Source organism: Lonchura striata, chromosome 3 (genome assembly GCF_046129695.1).
Source record: "Lonchura striata isolate bLonStr1 chromosome 3, bLonStr1.mat, whole genome shotgun sequence".
Classification (NCBI taxonomy): domain Eukaryota; kingdom Metazoa; phylum Chordata; class Aves; order Passeriformes; family Estrildidae; genus Lonchura; species Lonchura striata.
Window position 1 is genome coordinate 32,820,469 of NC_134605.1, and position 17,957 is coordinate 32,838,425.

The 17,957-nt window shown below is 36.5% G+C and overlaps 1 protein-coding gene across 1 annotated transcript in view; it reads right to left on the reverse strand.

Annotated features, from left to right (window-relative positions):
- Positions 1–346: 346 nt before the first annotated feature.
- MEMO1 (mediator of cell motility 1) overlaps positions 347–17,957 on the reverse strand; it is a 31,271-nt gene continuing 13,660 nt past the window's right edge. The window contains exons 3-9 of the mRNA XM_021545463.2: positions 16,812–16,880; positions 14,852–14,964; positions 13,497–13,608; positions 12,425–12,567; positions 11,189–11,265; positions 3,914–4,018; positions 347–2,621 (exon numbers count right to left, since the gene is read on the reverse strand). Coding sequence (XP_021401138.1) covers positions 2,490–2,621; positions 3,914–4,018; positions 11,189–11,265; positions 12,425–12,567; positions 13,497–13,608; positions 14,852–14,964; positions 16,812–16,880 — 751 coding nt within the window. The 3' untranslated portion in view covers positions 347–2,489. The remainder of the gene's footprint in view (positions 2,622–3,913; positions 4,019–11,188; positions 11,266–12,424; positions 12,568–13,496; positions 13,609–14,851; positions 14,965–16,811; positions 16,881–17,957) is intronic.

Consider the following 17,957-nt stretch of genomic DNA (forward strand, 5'->3'; position numbering starts at 1 on the left):
GTATATTTAAATTAGAATAAAATGTGTGGTAAAGCTAAAACAATGAATTAACACTATTCAGTGAAGATTTTTCAGAAGATTCTGCTTTTCCTCCTGACACATCTTAAACACACCAGGAAACACAGCACTGAAATCAACTCCTTCCAAGCCCACCAAAAGGAAAAAAAAAAAAAACCCAAGTTCTTTTAAAATCAGGTATTTCTTGCTTTTAAAAAAAAAAAAAAAGAAAAAAAAAAAGGCTTTTACAAGGGCTTTTTAAGTTACAACAGGTTTCATGAAGCTTTAAATTTCTCTCTGAGCGGGTTTCTGAATTGTCATTGCTGGTTATTACTAGTAGGCACAGAAATTCCCATTTTAATTAGAAACTTTATTTTGAAATACATTGTACAATTTACATGTGAAGTGTTTTCAATATAAGATTTTAATAACATTACGCTGAGCAAAATGGCTGACCAATTTCCTCAAAGGTCTTCCAGTTATGGGCTTTTTTCATTAAAACTATCTTACAGAACTAAGATGCAACTTAGGCATTTGTATTGAGAAGCTAATTGCTATGTTTACCTTAGGGAGAAAGTATATACTTAACTGTTCCAATTAACTGTATGTTTCAATAATGATGTTAAACATGTGGCATAAGACTGAAAGAAACCCAAGCCCTAATTAAACTTGTATTCACCAAGGATTTTTAAAAAACACTTCATGATCAAACTACTTTGTTAATAAGGCACAGTCAGACAAGTATTTGCAAAGACTGGCTACCAATTCAGTTTTACCTGCACAGCCTTCTTGCTGGTCTGTCAACAGTAATCTGAAAGTTGTTTTCCCTGTCTGCTGCTGAGACTTTCCAAGAACAAGGCAGAGCAGTAAGGCAACTTAAAGAACAGGCATGCACAGGAATTTGGCATTTGGGATGGATTTTGAACATCTGCAAAGTAGTTCATTTTATAAATGGAGCATTCACCTGCTATTATTAAAATGGTGGCCAACTGTGATAAGATAAATAGAAGTGATGCAAGCAGAGGGCATTTTAATAGGAATTAACAAGATGTCTGGTATGCTTTCAGCTAACACTTTGCATGCAGCAATTCCCACAACTTTCAGAGATAATCTAAATTTAATTCTGAAATTCCCCTCTGCCACTTGGAAAAGCTGAATGTACCAGGAAGTTTCTTAATAGCAGGTGAAATATCAAGGAATGAAATCTCCATTTAGATAATGAGCCAATACTGCATCCTACTTTGCATTTCTTATTAGAACAAAAAGGAAGTCTTTGGGAACGAAAACAGAAATAATTACATAATTATTTTGGCTGCAAGAAAGTTCAAGAACTTTTAACATGGGATGTTTTAAAAACATGAAACAAGTCTACCCACAGTCAAAGAATAAAAAATACAAATGAGGAAAAAAAAGAGAAGCCTTACCTTCCCCTTCCAAATAACCTTTGAGGAATAATTGCTTGAGATTAGCATTGTATGGCTTCTGTGGCCTATGAATGCCAGATAGATACTCTAAGAATTATCATTTTCAAGCTACTGCTTGTTTTCAATTTTTAGTAACTTCAAACAAAAATACATTGTCTATTTCACTTGAATAATAAAACTGAGCTTAAAAATCATTAAAAGTGTATTGCTGATACAAATTTGTATCACATACTTCATAGATTAATTATGAAACAAAAAAGATTGACTATACAAAAAGTTTTCCAAATTCTTTTGCACAGGTGAACTCATAGTGCAGGTTTAAGATAAAAAAAATCTGTAAATGATGTCATCAAAAGATGTTGAATACAAAATACATTCTGAAGTATTTTACAGAATGGCTGAGTTATCAAGCATAAGAACTGAGGATAAAGAATGTTAATGACAAGCAGCCACATACAGAACACAAAGCAATAAGTTTAAATCAGACTATTTTGGTTTGTGTAGCCCTTTATTAGCAACTAAAATAGAAGATATCTGTTGTACATCACGGGTAGTAACTGACTATACTGGAGTTTTATTATATTCTAATACAGAATCATTTATAAATGCATTGTTTTCCTTTTTTTTCTTTTATTAAAAAGCTTCCACCCCCTTTTTCCCCCCTTTTTCCATTTACAACTTGCAAAACTATTCTGAAAGCTGAGTATATGTGCACAGGTCTGCAAAGAGTGCAAATTTAGGATATGGTAAATACTTTACATGTTTTGTTTTTAAGGACAGTCTACCACCATGCCTTCTTAGCCATTATCTTTATCTTCAAAAAAAAAACCCAAAAAAACAACTCTCACAAAAAGCTCCAATACCAGTCTTCCTTTCACTGTCCTAAACAAGAAAGCATTTTTAAATGAGTTGAAACTAAAGAAGGACTACACCTACTAGAAAAGAACAGAGTTGTATTAGTTTGAGGTTTCAGTATACCCAAAGACCAGGGACTGTGTCTTTGTAAGGGCTAGGCTGGGACCCCGAATACAGAATGTGTGCAGGTGCCATCCCTGAGCATTCAGAAGTTCAGTGGACCATAAGTGCTCCAGCTGCATAACTCACTGAGCTGTCTTGCCAGTTTCGACACTGGCTTGACTGAGCATAATTCAAAAATGAAAAGCTCATATTCATTCCATTCTTCTGGAGCTCGTTGATAGCCTGAGGAGGGAAAAAGAGCTGTTTAAAAAAAGGTATCAGTGAAATTATATTTCCTAGGTCACAAAGGTCCTTGCACCATCTCTCATAATCTCATTATATAAGCACCTCCTAGTAACTAGTGGATCTAGCCCATTTCTGTGTTGTTTCATTCACTGACCCTTCCCCCACTGCATTGTGTACATCCATGCAGTTCTCTAAAGCAACGCTGAACCTTTCATGAGACCTCATTTAAAAACAATCCTTCCAGTTCCATGGGGAATTTATACAGAAACACAGATGCAACAGAAAAGAACCCACCACTAATAAAACTTTTCAGATTCTATTTCTTCCATCAAGGAGAAAGAAGGTACAAAGGTAATTTATTAACGCGTGACAATTGGCAAAAGTCAGTAAACAGAATTTAGCTGTGATTCACTGCAAAACTAATAATTATCTGAGAGTATATTTGCAGAGTTGTCATAGCACTGAACTTTGCTACATGCACCCCCAATATTGATAATGCTCATACAAACTTTTATGGACTCCACTTTAAAAGGTTCCTTTCTATGCTCTCCATTCAGACTACATTTCCAGTGAATCAAGTTTTTCCCTTCTAAAAAAATTAACAAGCTTGCTGTTTCAGATTTGAATTACAGTAAAAATACAGTGAGATTCATTCAAGCAATATGACAAATCTCCAGCACTCAACCAGTGCCATAAAGCAGCTGCAACCAAATTTAGACAACTAAGTTAAGCCAGGTTTATGTCTGCACTGCATCACCAAAGCAGAATTCGGTAAGCAGAAAGTAATCTGAATTCTAACTGCTGTTAATTTATGAGTTAATGGTGCACTAATAGTTACAGAAGTCATCTCTCACCATATTTTCAAAACTGAAAAACACTGCTGGACATCACAAGGCACAATAGCTAGCTAATAGCAATATAGAGAAAATAAATACACATTCATAAGTACTGACTCAAAAGAGTAAGTACATACTTCTTCAGGGAGATGGATTTATTTGTTTATTTATTTAGGGCCAAGAGAAAGTGAATGATTGCATTTCATTGAAATTCAAAAGGAATGTGCTATCTCATCACCCTTAGGGAACTGAAAACCCTCAGCCCTTTCGAGAGCTTACATTTGTCTATATGCAAGACACAAAAATCAGAGACCAAACTGAGAATTATTAGAAAATAAATTAATTCAAGGTATGACACTTTAGAACTAACGAATACCACAGCAATCTTGTGTTTTACAAATGCAAAACATTTTCCCAGAAGCTACATTTTTCAACAAATCAACAGTTACTTACATTTAATAGCACTCCAATAGGATGTCTTCCACATATTGTGTTATGGTATTTCTTCAAGTAATTGCTAAAAGATACAGGATCTAGCTGCTCTATAATGCTCATACCCTGAAAAAGAATTGATAGCAATAATTACATTACACATTCACAAGCAGGTGTTTATACATCATCTATTTGTTACAACAGAGCAGGAGGAAAAACTCTTGCTTTGAACCAAGGATATTAAGCGAATCTCAGCACATGAGCTCTAGCTTGTAGTAATCTTGTTTCCATTCCTTGCCAAACTAAAAGTGCAGGAGGTCTTCCAAAGCTGTCATTAATCCACAGATCTGTGAAGTTATCTTTGCAAATACCAGCTAAGCTCATGTTAAAAAACCTCTGAAGACTAGTTGATCCCCACCATCCAAGACTGCCCTACTTCCATAAGATTTGGTACAGCTATAACCAGGCAAATTTACTAGAAGGGCAAAGCAGGAAGAAGTTGTGATTCCATCTGCTCTCCCTGGTAACAAAGTTCAGGGCCAAGCACTTGTCTGGGACTTCCAGATGTCAAAAAATCCTAGATAAAACCAACATTATACACATGCAATTCACGTGCATAACAAGTGTGATGTATCCTGGACATATCAGGCATGCAAGGCAGTTGATCTGGGCATGGCCTGGCCATTTGCTCAGAGCATACAAATCAGATCCAAAACATCTCTAAAGCACTATCAAGTTGGTGCACAACAAAAAAATATAAGAACTGGGAGATGGTGTTTCTACTTTACATGAGACAGTCACATGTATACATCCTTTCCTCCGTTGAAAAAGAGATCCACGATCCCATGGAGTCATGCTAAGGATACTCGCACACGTGTGGAAAACCAAACCTTACATACACATATACAAACATTTGCATTCTTAAAAGCAAAAAGAATCCTACAACTCCAGTTCTAGTCTACTCTTACCCCATCCCATAAAGCAGATCAAACACCATGAAAGTAGTTTAAAAATAAGTGTAAAGCAATTATTGTCTTAGTTTCTTCATGGGTTTGCTCTTTTGCCTGTATTAGACTTCACCCACTTATTTTTTTCTTTCCTCAGAAAATTATTAATTCCCTTCACCAGGGAAATGAGCTACAGACAGCCACTAACTCAATAAAATACATAGTTATGCTGCTTCTGTTGGTGAAACAGTAACTTCTTCCTTAGAGACTAGGAAAAAACACGGGAATAACTGGAGGATGATACTAGAAAACGAGACAATTTCTTCTAAGATTTCTGTATTTGTCCCAGCTCTTTTCCCCTACTTTTGTGTGATAAAAGCCACAATGCAGGAAGAAGTCAGTCTGAAGTCTCCACCTCAAGAGTGAATTATCCACAACACTGTGCAAGGGCATTGGATGATCTGGCAGATACCAGCTAATTATTCAGGCTGGATCACTGCTTACAATGGAGGAACAGAAGATTCCCAGGAGAGCTGGGAAAATTACAAACAGCAATGATAACTACTACCCTTGTGTACTTTTGAATAGAAACACACATAAGATTAATTAATAAAGAAATATGTTTTATGAAAAACAAACAACAGCAAAAAAAAAAAGCTGGCCAATTGGTGGTAAAAGCTCAGTTCTTCTGGATTCATGGAGAGAATTTTTGGACCCCTGGCCAGTAATGACAGCTGTTAATCACTCCAGATCTACAGAGCCTAAATGAGTGCCAAAAAAAAAAAAAAATAATGGTAGCTATTTTCTAACTAGCAGTGATTACATAGATACCATTGCATTTCCAAAGTTTCCAAAGCATATATTTCAACCATCCATTTACTATGTCAATATATAGCTAAAGAAAGCAGAACTAAACTTGACTACATACTCAAGTGAAACTAAGATATATAAGGCATTTACTCAGATACTGAACAGTTCATGAGAATATATTTTATCTGTTTGTAAAACCCTTTCATGACCTTTTAAAAACATGGAAATGGCTGCTCAATTGAGAGACTCATTTTACAGTTGTAAGACACTGGAACATACTGGGCAGAGGCATTTGAGCATTTGTCTCAAATGAATGGACATGGATTTATGAGAATGCCTAGTAAGCTTATTTCAATGCACAGTTCAGCACTGCAAAACATTTACAGCTATGCAATTAATCCCAGAAAATTCTAAGAGTTCTATACATCAGAGATGAAAAAAATCTATAGGCAATTGGTACAAACAAGATGTCCTATAAGCATTAGTTGAACTGAACTTTTCAATCTTTTGGATTTAAAAATCCTTGTGGCAGAGGAACAAAGACTATCAACCTTGTTTCTCAGTCTAAAATGGTGTTGAGGAACAAAGAAAAAATTTTTGCCAGGTTGTGTTTTATAAAAAACAGAGGTATATGAAGCTAATAATGTTCAGTATTTTAAACAACTCAGCTAGGCATGGCTCAGAACAGAGTTAAAACACACATGACAAAAGTGTAAGCACAGTTACACAGTTTATCACATGGTCATTATGGCATCGTGTAGAAATTGCATACCTCAGTTACCCAGATACTGTTAATGGCATCAAAAATAGCCTAGCATAGTGCAATTAACATGATCACAAAGTTACATTTTCAAATATCATCCCTTAAGCTTACAAATAAACTTTAAAAAATAATAACCCCACACATATATCCCAAAACAAGCAAACAAAAACTCCCTCAAACAAAATATAGACTTATTTTATACTCTATGCCAATAATGCTTTGGCTGGTCACATTAAAGTTTGTTATCAGTTATTTCAGCTGTTCCTTCACATTTCAAGATCTAAACTAACGGGACTCTAATGGAAATGGAAACAAACTTGGTCTTAGTACTATCCAGCCTAACTATCTTTGCATGTGTGAGTCATTCAGACTACACAACAAATAACCACCAGGAAAATTACTGTCTAGGCACAGAGAACAGGGACCTGGTGTCCTGGTTTGTAAGATAAGCTTGTATTCTATTTGCCATCTGTTGAAGGTTGGGCAGGTTTGTTATCTTTTCCAAGAACAATGGTTTGCTCCAAAGAGGTAATGGTTTGTTAATGGGCCATTGACTGATTCAATGCAGGGCTGGTAACGTAACACCATCCCATTGTATGGTATCATTAGCACTTAGAAAGGATCTTAACCCTTTGAGAACTGGTGGAGCAGACCCAAAAAGATGGTTAAAAGGTTGGGAGAAAGTTTCCCCAGGTGCTATTTCCTCGCAATAGGTACCGTTATTAAAGTAACCCCAAAAATATACAGTTAGTGTGTGATAGTTATGAATCCATGTACCTGCCTTCCAGAGGAAATTAAAGATCCATGAATTCCTCACCCAATTAACCCAGAAGCCAAACTTGATAACAGACACAGTAGCCTTAGTTATAGGACCCATTTTTAGATAAGGGTCTGCAAATGGAAAAAGTATAGCTACGGTCACATGCCACCCAAACCAAGGTAAACTAGACCACATGGTGATGCTTAAGATGTTTCTACACACAACAAAAAACCAAATTACTTAAGAACCGTTAATCCTTTTTCCCTCTCAATGCCCTCGAGCCCCACGTTGGGCGCCAAAATCTGTCTTGGTTTGACAAGACAGGAGTCTGTGAAGGAGGGCTAAAGCCTCCTGTGCAATGGAGAAGGTAAACCCCCTCCCTCCGAATTACTAGGATTTTTAAATTAAAAGGCTCTCAGGCAAAGATATGGGAATGGCAGTAACAATTCTTTACTAGGAGAAAACTAGATAACAATTTAAAAAGGCAAATGCAATCGGTACAAACAAAACTAGTGAAAAAAAAAAGTCCACAACCTGAGGATTCGGGGTGTTGGTAGCAGTCCGGTTGGGATGATTGCTCCTCTTGCAGTGGCTGATGAATTGCAGCTGCAGTGGTGATCTTTAGAAGGGTATAGTTTTCTCTGAAGATCTGGTGGCAGTTGGGCCGGTCTTCCTCTGCGCCGGGGTTGCCTCCGAGCTCCGCCGCCGTCGCCTCAGCGCGCTCCAGCTGCTTCTCTGGGAATCGCGCCGAAGGAGCTGCTTCTCTGGGAAATCCCGCAAAGAGAGAGAGAGCTGCTTCTCTGGGAAATCCCGTAAAGAGAGAGAGAGCTGCTTCTCTGGGAGTCCCGCAAAGAGAGAGAGAGCTGCTTCTCTGGGAAATCCCGTAAAGAGAGAGCTGCTTCTCTGGGAGTCCCGCAAAGAGAGAGAGAGCTGCTTCTCTCTCTCTTTGCGGGATTTCGCGGAGAAGCAGCTCCTTCAGCGCGATTCCCAGAGAAGCGGCTGGAGCGCGGTGAGGCAGCGGCGGCGGAGCTCAGAGGCAGCTCCGGCGCAGAGGAAGACCGGCCCCACTGCCACCAGATCTTCAGAGAAAACTATACCCTTCTAAAGATCACCACTTCAGCTGCAATTCATCAGCCACTGCAAGAGGAGCAATCATCCCAACCGGACTGCTACCAACACCCCGAATCCTCAGGTTGTGGACTTTTTTTTTTTCACTAGTTTTGTTTGTACCGATTGCATTTGCCTTTTTAAATTGTTATCTAGTTTTCTCCTAGTAAAGAATTGTTACTGCCATTCCCATATCTTTGCCTGAGAGCCTTTTAATTTAAAAATCCTAGTAATTCGGAGGGAGGGGGTTTACCTTCTCCATTGCACAGGAGGCTTTAGCCCTCCTTCACAGACTCCTGTCTTGTCAAACCAAGACACCTGGGCATCCAGGCACAGACTCCTAATCTTACATTATACCAGCCTAAGAAGCCTGCCCAGGCTGGAGCACTGTGGAAGGTCCTGGCACACTGCAGCAGCATTGCAGAAGCCACCGGAATTCTGCAGGTCATTAGAGGTATCTGAGAAGCCATGGGTGCTGAGCATTTTTCATGGACCAAGTACTGGCTACTCCTGCACAGCACTGCTCAGTGCCTGCATTTTCCCCCATCAGCATTCAGGGTAACACAATCCTCCCATTGACTCAAGTGAGGTGTAAAGTATCCCATACCAAATTTATGCTGATATAAAATGAGCAGTGCAGTGAAGATTGAAGTGAGTAATCTGCATTTTCAGTCTAATCAATCAAAAACCATTACTTGTCAACAATGTCTTACAAAATACTTGCCCCACTTTATGTAAAAAGATAGTGTGTTTCAGGTTATGATAGACAAACTAATGCACATCATCTGCTCAGTTACAACTCTTCATTTGAAGGTTCTCCCCTAAGGTACCCCTTCTAACCACAAGGCTATTTCCTCCTTTTGCCATTACATCACGAAGTTGGCTGTAGTCACAGTTGTCAGATAAACAATTACCATGGAGAAACTGAGGTCTGCCCAGCAATATTTCTTACTCTGTATTTGTTTTATGCTGGAGTCTAATGGCTCTAAACTTCAATGCCCAAAGCGTTCAGCCGTTTTTATACACTAAGTGAGAAAATACGTTTATATGTAAGGTCCAGTCCAATTAAGGAAGAGGCCATCAATTCCCAAAGGCATTTCTAAGGAAAATTGACTTCATCTTGCCCAAGAATACCTTCCTGCTTATAATGTGGTCAGCTGATTGCTTCCCTAGTTAGAGCCAATAAAATGAAAATGAAATAAAATCATAAAATAAAATTAAGCCAGTTTTAGTACAGTTTTGTCTCTATCTTGATGCTATTTTGTCAGTCTAGAGGCCTACTGGTCACCAAAGTACAAGTTTGTTTAGCACATCAAATCACATGAAAAAATCCAATACTTATCTAAGGAAATGAGAAGTAGTCAAGTGGGACATAAAATTGAACAAACTTCCAAAAACTGGAATAATGTGGCAGGGAGAGCTCTGTGATATTGCTAGCAATAAATCTCTGAAAAATCATCCAAAACAAAACCTCCTCCATATAGCGTCTGAATATGGAGTCACATGTTCAGATATGCCATGATACAAAGAAGCAAAAAATAACCACAGTATGCTGCTATACAGCATGTTTAGTTTTCCAGTTAAACTTCAGATTGAAAAAGTATTTTCATAATTATTAAACAGTAGACATGATTTTCCATGTTACAAAAAAATGCCATTTCCATTTAGGTGAATAAGTACCAAAAGGAAGAGTGGTGCAGCAATGTATTCCCTAAAAGTAATTAAATGCCAAAGTCCAATCTTTCTTCAAGCTTTCTAGAAATTAACAAGGGGAGACTAATGTTTGTTAATGCACCCTAATCTGCTCTCCTGTAAAAACATTCAAAGCTACTGATGCTGGGATTCTGTAGAACAACACTTTCTTGATAGAGAAGCCTCTCAACTGACTACAAGAATTATTAAAAGTGGGATAAGCAGAATGAAGGCAAATTATTTACTGTCATTATTTCTATTCCAGTAATGAATAGTAGAAAAACAAAGAGGTTCATATGTATACACAAGGCAAGAAAGTCTAGAGATGTCTCCAGCAGACAGGAGACAAGGAAAAAATTAACATGCCATGAATAAGAACAGATCTCTGTTCTAAAAGATTCTACATAAGTTACATAAATTATGCAAGCAGTTGTAAATCAAATTTTAAGGTTACATATTTCCAGAAGAATTACTTCTAATCGGTGCCTTAAGTATAGTCTTGAACACTAAATTGTTGCGGTTTTCTTATGTTAAAAAGAAATCCTTGGCTCCTGTGACTGCAAAGAAAATGCAACATAATTGGCATTGGACCTTTAGGTATGTAACATTCCTTTCAGCCTTTTGCCAAACTCAAAATGAAGCATGGTGTACTGCTTTTTCCCCACCACCTACTACACAGTAAGGGGCAGCGGGAAGGCCACTCCCAGGGAAACTCTCAGTGGCTTTTACTTTCCTGACCATTGCAATGCCCTACTACAGCCTTTCCTCCTCCAAATGGATGTTGCTGAAACCTTTGCATAATCACAATGCTGTTTCCATATGCAGGTATTACAGCTATCAAGCTAGAACTACCATTCCGTGGAAGTACCGATTTTTCATGCATAATTTCTATTGGTTTTCAAAATCATAAGAGGGTATACATAAGAGGGTAGACAGAAATTACACTAGGGCATTTTTAGGTAGGCGAACATGCATTTTTTTCTCATTAATTACGCTTACTAGTTTATATCCACAATATAATTGTGTGCAGTCAGTAAAAGGGAGGATACTCGCTAAAACCAACAGCTAAATTCTTATTGTGGTAAGCAAAGGAAAATTATACATTCAACAAAATAGCTAATCTATTATATCTTGTTAGAAAAATTTCTAAAGTGTTCAAAGAAATGGAATGTACAGAAGAAATTTGTTAGTTAGTTCCACCAAATCTGAAAACTTACCATTTTATCTAGGTGCTCAATGGATCTATAAATTTCTCCTTGGGATTCATCATAGTAACTGTAACGGAACCTCTGACCTTGAAACAAAAATAATGTATAAAATAAAAAAGGGAAAAACTGTAGCTAAACCACTCCCTAATACTTACTAAATATTTGAAAGTATAATACTTATAAAGTAGTCATCTTCATTTATTTTATACCTTTTAGTTCCATTGAGGAAATTCTAGGGCAATCATAAAGTAGCAGCCCAGAAGTAAAGTAAAAAAAAAGAAAAAATACATGATGGGTGGCTATATTCCTAAAGAGAAATCTACTATGCAGATCTGACACTGAAGTATCACTCACTAATTGCCTCTTAATGCCTTAGACTCTAATTCTGTAATGAAGAAGTAAAGCAACATTTCATTTTGCTATCCCTCTTGACAAAGTCAGCTGTGGTGTCAGGCTACTTCTGCTTGCACAATACCCTCAGTAAAGGTTAAAATAAAAAATTCATGATAATTCAATGAGCAGTTTTAGATGGGTCATTAGCCACAACAGAACCAGGTCATTCTTATATACACCTTCCACCTACTCCACAATTCAAAGATGAGTGAAACATGCACTTAATTAAGTTGACCAAACATGACAATGGAAAAAAAAGGAAGAAGGTCTCTTGTGTCACATATATTTCTGAAGCAGTCACTTTTCCAGCTACTATAACACTTAAAAGAAAAATAATATTATAAAGCAGGGCAGAAGTCAAGGCTTCTGGAGTCTTTGTAGCTCTGTCACCAAGATGAACTGGGGTAGCACTGGTGAATTAGCATAAATAATCTATCTGCTATCTCACCCAGCAGCATAAAACATATAAAAGATATAAAACTTATTTCTGCCAGAGGAATGTGGCCATGCCCAGTGAATTTTTAGCTAATTACCTTTGAAAGTTGTTTTGAGGTGCTTAAAAGAAGAGTAAAAAGAGCAAGCAACTTCAATTACTTCATTGCAACAGTAAAGAGATGCATATAAATTCACACACCTTCACCATTTATTTCCTCCTCTATACTGAAAACACATTACCATATTAATATTTTTACTTCTTATTCCAGATTTTAAAAGACTTTAACTTTATGAAGGCATTTAAGTTGTAAAAATGAATTTACCAGAAGTTAAAATGTTTAATGTTTAATAAAATACATTATTTGGAAATAGTTACAAAATATTCAATATACCCTTATAATGAAATATGGAACTTACCCCAATGGCAAAAGTCAGAAGAAACCACAAAGAGATTACTAGGATCAGCTAGGTATTTACTGAAGAGTTTTCCAAATTCCTGCTCTTTTGACTCACTCAGTGCTCCGACCAACACAGGAATAATAGTAAACTCATCCTTATGGCTTATGAGCAAAAGAAAAAAGGTTGTAATTCAAGTAACATCTGAAGATTTTTCAGGGCTTTCTAACTGAAACTGCAGAATGGTTTAAAAGATTGCTATTGATCTGGAGATAGCAATTTGGTAAGGTTATACTAGGATGTTGTTTTAGGATCTCAAAATACTTCCATTTCAGAAAACACACACCCCCAAAAGCAGTATTTCTCTCTGCTGCAAAGTAAAAATACCAGGCAAACAAAAAGAAAAGACACAGTGAAATCAGCAATGAAGTAAGAATTAAATTTTCCCTATATAGATAGTGCATGTTAGGTAATTCTCCAAAGTAAATGAAACTTATATGAAAATGCTCAACACAGTACCCAAGTATATACTGATACTCTAAGGAAAATTCAAAACACAATGGCAATTAAAAAAAAAAAAAAAAAAACGAGGGATGAAGCACATCTTAGGGAAGAAAGCCCAACACAGATTGACAATTTTTATTTCAAGTAAACATCTGAAACAGCAGCTATAAACACACCCCTGTTTTCAAAATTATTGAATTTGGCTCCAAGCAAACTTAAAATACCACAGAAAACTATCTAAAGTTCTTTCAAAGATGCCTTGAAAAGTAGAGGGGAAAATCAGCTATTGAAAAAAGTTCATGAAAGCATATCTAATATTAACTCTATTAAGTAAACCTGTTTATAAGAGGTGTTATAACTTCATTATTTAGGTGTTTGCTTCGCTCACAGTTTCAATTACAGCAACTTATCCTAGTTTGACCCTCTCCTTACCAAAATTTTTATCATGGGATGGAGGAGTATGAGCATTATATACATCATAAGGTCTTCTATGCCATAAAATGTATTATTATTTCCTACTGCACTTCAGGGTAGCTCAAATATTTAACACAGATAATGTTCATTCTTGTAGAAGTAATCAGCCTAGTACCTTTCCATGGCTTTAGCAGTATAAGGCAAATGCATTTCAATACTGTGTTCATCTTCATCTGTCTGTAGGGACATGCGCTCAAACATTCCAGTCTTCCACAATTCTCCATAAACTGAAAAGAATTAAAGATGAGTTTTTACTACATTTTTGCAAACTACCTCAAGTGCAAAAAGCAAGCTACAGTGTATCTTTATCAGAACATACTCACTATAAAAAAATTACTTGCATCCAAGTGCTATTATAAACCACTTGTTTCTAAATAAATTCAGAAATAAAATTATGTTCAAGTCATTAAAATATAAGCATAATTGATTCAGTCGTGTTAAATCAGTGACCTTACTAGTATATTGGAAAAGACTCAGTCATGATACAAAATTCAATTATACAAATAAAACACATTTGAAAATATACATGCATTTGCCAGTTAATGAATTTTTATTTTCATGAACAGTCCATTATATGTTAAAAAAAAAAATCAGATGAGCTATTGTTCAATTAGTTACTATTTAATTGATTATTGACTGAATTATGAAATATAAAGACAACCACAACTGATTAAGTAATCCACATTTGTAAGTTATCTTTTTTACTCTCAAACGTACTTGAGAGTATACAAAGTCATCTCCATATTCTGAAAATTCTCCACTGGATGATGAATTTGATGTAGGGCTGTGCCTCCTTCTCACCTCCATAAAGGAGCTCTACAGAAAGCAAAACATTTCTCACCTAAGGAAATTCAGTAGGCACCATGTAAAAAGTCTGAATTAGCTTGCTTAATCACAGTTACAATGAAACACAACACATCTGTGCTAATTAGCCCTTCTGAAAAAGATACCATATCACTTAGGTATACCTCAAAATACATAAAAGTCAAAATATCAAATTAATCTTCATTGCACTTAGTTCAAAAGACTGGCATTTTATGGACTAAGTTTCTAAGTTTGCAAGTTAGAAAGTCACATGCCAGAAAGTCATGTTCCTTTATTATCAGAAATAAAACTCAAACCAACTAAAGAACTTTTATTTCCAGCCAGAACACTTAACAGGAGAATGGAATATATGTTCAGTGAGTTATTATTTGATGTGACACTTTTTTTAGTTTTAAAACCCTGAAGCACACACTCAAAATTGAAAAGATAAGCAAAAATTTGGAATTCTTGCCAGAAGGAAGAGAGACACTATGGTTATAATGTGACCATGTCTGAAATAACCAGAATCATTCAGAAGTTCATTTTTTTTGCACTTGTATGCCACTTACAGCAAGGAAATGCCCAACAAGAAGAAAGTCCTCAGCACTGCAGTACCACAGTCAGCACCCAAGCCTCAATGATGTCCAAGCTCTACAATGCACTTACTCTTTTGGTCAATTCGAAGATCATACAGAGGTGTTCTATAAATGTCCACACTGGAAAGTGCACATCGGGAGAGGGGCACGTGATGGGAAGGCCCAAGAATGAAAATTTTTCGGCTACAACAATTAACACAGAAGGCCACAATTAGACAACTGGGATTGTGTAGCAACTCAGCTTAGAGTCACAAGTTTAATAAAAAGCTACAAACTGATACTTTCTCATGGCTGCAACAGTTTTACTCTGTTGCACTAAGACCCCGCATCAATCCATGGCCCAACCTTGCTTGGTATCTCAAGAATTATCATGAGATCAGTTCAATAATGCTCTAGCCTTAAATGTCTTAAGCAGGTCATACGTGAGAGGGCACTCATCAGCTAGAAATTTGTCTGACTTCACTCATTTAGAGGCTGAATGATGTGTTGCAGCCACTTAGAACAGATTTTTGAATTCTCTCCTTGAATCAATACACTACTTAGCACCTTCAATAAATACAGGATCAAATAACAATTATGGGTTTATCATCTATTAAGAGTTTTCCACTTATTTACTTTATTAGCCTTACTCAGATTTCACTAAATTAAATTTTAAGTCCTTCTCAAATGCTGGGTTTATATTGTTTTATGTTATGTTTTTTCTGCTGTTGCATCAACAACAGAGACTTGGACAGGCACATTCATAGCTTTAGCTGATACTGTAACCTTTTACTTGTCATGACATCATTATTTCATCCAGTCCTCAGTTCCTGGCTCCTGCATAGATGTTAAGGGCCTCCTGCCACAGGACTTACAAGGAAAAAGAAAATATAGAGGCAATTCAGCTTTTCAGATTCAGGATTATATTATCTTGTTTCTGGCACTGTATTAAAGGATGGGGACATGTAAAGTTCTGAGGGTTTGGTTTGCTTAATCCCTTACACAGGGAGTACTATAACAAGATATACTAAAACACAAACTCCCTGCAAAGCTAATAAAAACAAATATTCAAACATGCAATCGTCTAGCCCAAAGATGAGTTCTAAACATCCCACATAGTAAAAAGCAAATGATCCAGCAAGTTCAACCAACTCCTTATCAGGGAGCCTAGAGAATGCAGATTGTTCCAGAAATTTTAGAGAAACTAGGTATCTGTCATACCATGAGCTATTATCACATAATTTGTAATAGCTTAGAAAGAACTAAAACCATTGTCTTTGAAGAGTATTACAGTGTGTTATCTTAGGAACAACTAGTAAGCCTAGCCAGTTCTTATTTAGCATTGCAAAATACATACTTTGAGTAAATACTGCAGACAATTTTGTCATTAAAAAAAATGTTGCAGTCAGTAGAACATAACAAAAATTACATTTCTTCATCGAAAAATAACTGGACTCAAATTTTCAGAGGCAGACACAGACTACAACTGCATGTTGGGATTTTTATTTCATTTTCTTTTTTTAAACTTGTTAAAAACAAAAGTCCATTTGAAATTATTGGAACAATTAGCTTTCATAAACACATTGGTCACTTTGTCCACGGCAAAAGAGAATCCTGGCAGTATTCAGACCGTAGTCCTACACTAAAAAAATATCAATGCAGAAGGATGGTGAAGTATATTAAGTATTTTAATAGATTTAATAAAACAAATAAAACCTCCCAACGATAATAAAAAAGCCCCAAAAAAACCCAAAAAAACTAGCATGGGCTTTTATAAAAACAGTGGAACATCAGTAATAAACTGTCAAGTCATTAATCCCTCCCTTGCAAAAAGCAAGTTACCAATTATTTTAACAATATTCCTTTTTTCCCTCCTTTTGTTACATCTAATTTGAATATTTATTATTTAAAATACAAGTGATGCATAGAAGGCTAAAAAGAATACAAAATTAAAATGTTAGTACTTGCATATGTAAGAATGTAGCAAGAACACTCCACTTGAATTGCAACCTCAGGGTCTTAGGCTTTGTAAAGAAAGCTGTAATACTCACGTTATATTGGGATCCACCTGTTTGTAAGCATGGGCTGCACAAGATCCACAATAGGTGTATCCTGCATGGCTGCAAACCAAAGTGTACAAAACGTTAAGATTTAAATATTGCTTAACATCTCAAATATGTTGATATTCAGTGTTAATCTCTCAGGATTTATTTTTTGTCTCCAGTGAACTAGAAATTGTAAGAGTGATCCAGAATTCCTGAAAGAGTAGGAAAGCACTGCTGCAGTATTGCTCACACATGACACGTATTTGTTGAAGAACTGGCAGTGACCATTTACTGACCAGTTAAAAAACTATCAGTGACCATTGAAGATTCAGGAAACCCCCCAATCAAAGGACCTTCCCTTATCTGTATGGATGTATGCAGACTGCACAACTGCCACAACTGCCTGTTATCCAAAGCTCATGATAATGCTAACAGCGCAGCCAGTGAACAAGGGAAGTGGCAAACTGGCAAACTTGGAGAAAGCTCTTCTAACCACACATCAGTAACTGGATATAATGACAGTAGAGGGGTCTTGGCAAAGACAGATATGTCACAGCAGATAAAGAGAGAATAAAAATGCTCTGTCATTGAAGAATGACTTAGGAACAGAATGAGCAAGCACATGGAAATGGGTGGAAGGCAGCATGCTAGCTTTTACTGCAGGGAATAAGATACATGCTTCACCCTTTCCCATCAGTCTGACATGGTCTTTTCTCAACCTCTTTTCCTGTGTGTGCTCCAAAACAATTTATAGTTATTTTGACTAGTTGTTTCAAATATTGCCTTCAAACCTGAAGAACTATTCTCTTCAAGCCCATTAAAATGAGTGAAAATTCACGTTACACTGCTAAAAGCATTAATTTCATAGAACATTCATTCCTAGAGTCCCAAGTCAAGTGGCAGAAAATGTCTCCTGGTCACTCAGCAGCATGTCCACACCACAGCTTTACACAATGACACTGAGAATGATGCACGCTGCAAGCCCTGAGGTATACAGGATGTTTGAAGATACAAGTTCCCATTGACAGCACTGAAGGATTTTATATGTATTTATATGTATGTATCCTCAGATCCATCTATATTCATCCACAAACTGATAACCTAGAGCAAGTTACCTTCAAAATGAACCCAATATTTTACTTCATCTCACTC